This window comes from Fusarium oxysporum, genomic scaffold, assembly GCF_000149955.1.
Source record: "Fusarium oxysporum f. sp. lycopersici 4287 supercont2.59 genomic scaffold, whole genome shotgun sequence".
NCBI classification, from domain to species: domain Eukaryota; kingdom Fungi; phylum Ascomycota; class Sordariomycetes; order Hypocreales; family Nectriaceae; genus Fusarium; species Fusarium oxysporum.
This window is the reverse complement of record NW_017264859.1, coordinates 25,903-28,687: the sequence shown is the minus strand read 5'-3', so window position 1 is coordinate 28,687 and position 2,785 is coordinate 25,903. Positions and strand designations below refer to the sequence as shown.

Genomic DNA, 2,785 nt, shown 5'->3' with positions numbered 1-2,785 from the left:
CAAGGTACTGTAGAGAGTTGTTTCAGCTTTTTTTCCGTAACAATTGGGACCTGCATATGGTATGTTCTCTATTTGCCTCTATGGTGCTATCTAATGTTAGAATGTTTGGATTTGTACTTCTTGACTCTATACTTCAGCATGTGTCCTCTATCTAGCACAATGAATAGCGATATACCTTGGCAATTCGAGACCGGTCCATTTGTTGCAGATTAAATATGATAAGGTTGGGTCTGGACTTTCTATTTCTCATCCTTTCGTTCCTCAATTGGTGCAATCCAGCTAGATGTCATGCATTAGGCCACGCTGACAGGTAATCGTTGAGCGGGATGCCTGTCAAAGAATAGAAGCTTGTGGGGATCGAGGTTAGGGTCTCTTTGGACCCCATATTGTCGAGCTGAATGACATGTGTATTGTCGCCGCGTCACCAACAGCTTAGCACAATAACTAGATTAATTAGTTGCATCGGAAGATGGTGTTCACCACATGCATTACAGGGTCTCCGGGTCTGAAGAGATTGGGAGTTCCTGTCTTTGCAACCATAATCGTATTATAGTGTCGTCAATGGCCTCATCCCATTTGGCAAATGAATGATATGATTGCATTCCCTGTGGTCTAGCTCCCAAACCTAAAAGACTTTCACGGTCAGGGCAGAAAGGTATCGAAATGTATACGTTTCAAAGCTTTAGTTTACCATTTATTATTCTACCTATAATAACCTTCTCAACCATTGAAGCCACTGCATATCTCAGTGGATGGCTTTTGGAATCAGTGCCCAGTAATAAGTCAATAGTTGCCGATGCTATGGCTGCACTGACAACCTTGATTGACTTCTCGCCAGCCCAAGGCCCTCTATCATTTTTGATACGGGATGCTACTTCCGCCCCCGTACGGACACCCATAAGCAGCGCATGGTGGCTTTCATTACCAATCTCGGAACCCCTCTTTTCACTATGACCGCTCGCTTCAATCGCCTTTGCTGATGCATATCCTGTAAGCGAATATAACGGAAGTAGTTAGACGGAGATGAGCCTCACTAATTAACGTCTCCAGAGCCGATGGATTGATCAAGTGACTCCACCACTCTGGCTCTTCGTACAGTCTCATAGCGTTGTCATCTATTGGTCTGCGGTGAACATGATGATGACGGTGGTGACAGTGATGATTTGGATCATCTATACTATCATGATTATGATGGCGTCGCCGTCCTTGCTTGGAGAGTTGACCCTTGTCGAGCTTGTGATCGGTGGAAGACATGTCAGTGTTTTGAGTGCATAACATTTATAAAATCAACATCTCGAAAGAAGCGACACCGTGGCCCATTTTATAGATCTTAGTTGTAGTCCTGGTCAACTAGATATGTTCACTGATCATGATTGTAACAACTTAATCTATGTCTATCCTTGATAGTGGTGCTGTGCCATACCACAAAGATACTCGAGCCGTTTGCTAAATCTTTAAACGGTAGTGTCTCAAATAAGGGTTCCTTTTGATAAGTGAGCGGCCACTTGTAAAGCTCACAACTCACTTCAGCCTGCTGATAATGGCCCACGTGGTGTTAATTACAGCTCTAGACAAATACATAAGGCTGGAATAACTTCACACAATATCGACAAACTGTAATTATGTTCAAGACTGATCTCTTCTATTCTGCTTACAATCTAATAGTTGCGCACCCCATGACAGCGCAAACCATCAATTAATTATCGTTCCAAGTCAACAATAACATGGCTGCACGAGAGTTATTAGTTGTTATTCTGAATCATACTAACAAGAAACACAACATTAAGGCAGAATCACCAAGCCTAGATCATGGCCATTGGATTGACACGCCAGACTCGCGGCCGCCGCATGAGATACTAGCAGGGGAGAGCGGCAGGTTGCGATGCCAGTCAAGCCACATATATGGGGTGATTACTGGTTCTGTTTCCTACAGGGTCTTCGGCTTTGAGACCAATAATAAAATGACCTTTTCGTGGAACATACCTTACGTGGCGCCAAACAATTACGACTGCTGTTGCCCACGAGATGCTTTCAACATCAGAGTTTTGGGTGGGCGGGGTAATCAGGCTCTTGTTGTTTTCGTGTTTGGTAAGCTAACTATCTTTGGCAATGACCCTGTACATCGAAAGTCTGACAGCCACTACAGAACCAGTTTCAGGCTCAGATGCAGGATTGGATGATGGTGCGTTTGTTGCTGTCAGTTGAATGATCTGAAGGATCAGTACGTAGTCTGACAAACAGCTACGTCAATGCAAAGTTCAGCCACGTTTGTCTTGCACGAAGCCAAACATGCGATGTTATTGGCTAAGATGGAGTACTAGTCCATAAGCACTAGTCAGTGGGTTATTACACAACTTAAATTCACAAGAACGCATACGTAACTGTGACACATGTGACTAATAGCCAGTGGTTTTGAACAATACGCCTCAGAAATACACGATATTCCGATAAGCACAAGGACCTCGAGGCTGCTCTTGTCTCCGAGAGATATTGCAGTCTTTCTGTTCCCGTCCGCGTCGCCATCCTAAACTGAGCTACCACTCAAAATCATCGACTCTGACAATTCGAACTCTACTTGACAGTGAAAAATGATATCATGCGGTCGCTTGATCCAGTTGGCAATTTTGCTGGCGTTGTCCACGGGTATGTTCATGTATCAGTCACCAAGGTAGACTGGGACTAAATCTCTAATCCAGCAGCAAGACTGCGGCGTCCTGAAGGCGGACTTTTCGCGATTCTTGAGCCAAGGAGCAACGCCGGATGCCCCTTGATGGATATACCCCTG

At 44.6% G+C, this 2,785-nt stretch overlaps 1 protein-coding gene across 1 annotated transcript; it reads left to right on the top strand.

The window, feature by feature from the left end:
- Positions 1 to 1,724: 1,724 nt before the first annotated feature.
- Positions 1,725 to 2,205, top strand: FOXG_17629 (uncharacterized protein; the record flags this gene model as incomplete). The annotated part of the gene is made up of 2 exons (XM_018397636.1): positions 1,725 to 2,088; positions 2,147 to 2,205. 2 exons carry the CDS (start codon positions 1,725 to 1,727, stop codon positions 2,203 to 2,205), a joined length of 423 nt encoding a protein of 140 aa, XP_018258706.1.
- Between the last annotated feature and the right edge of the window lie 580 nt (positions 2,206 to 2,785).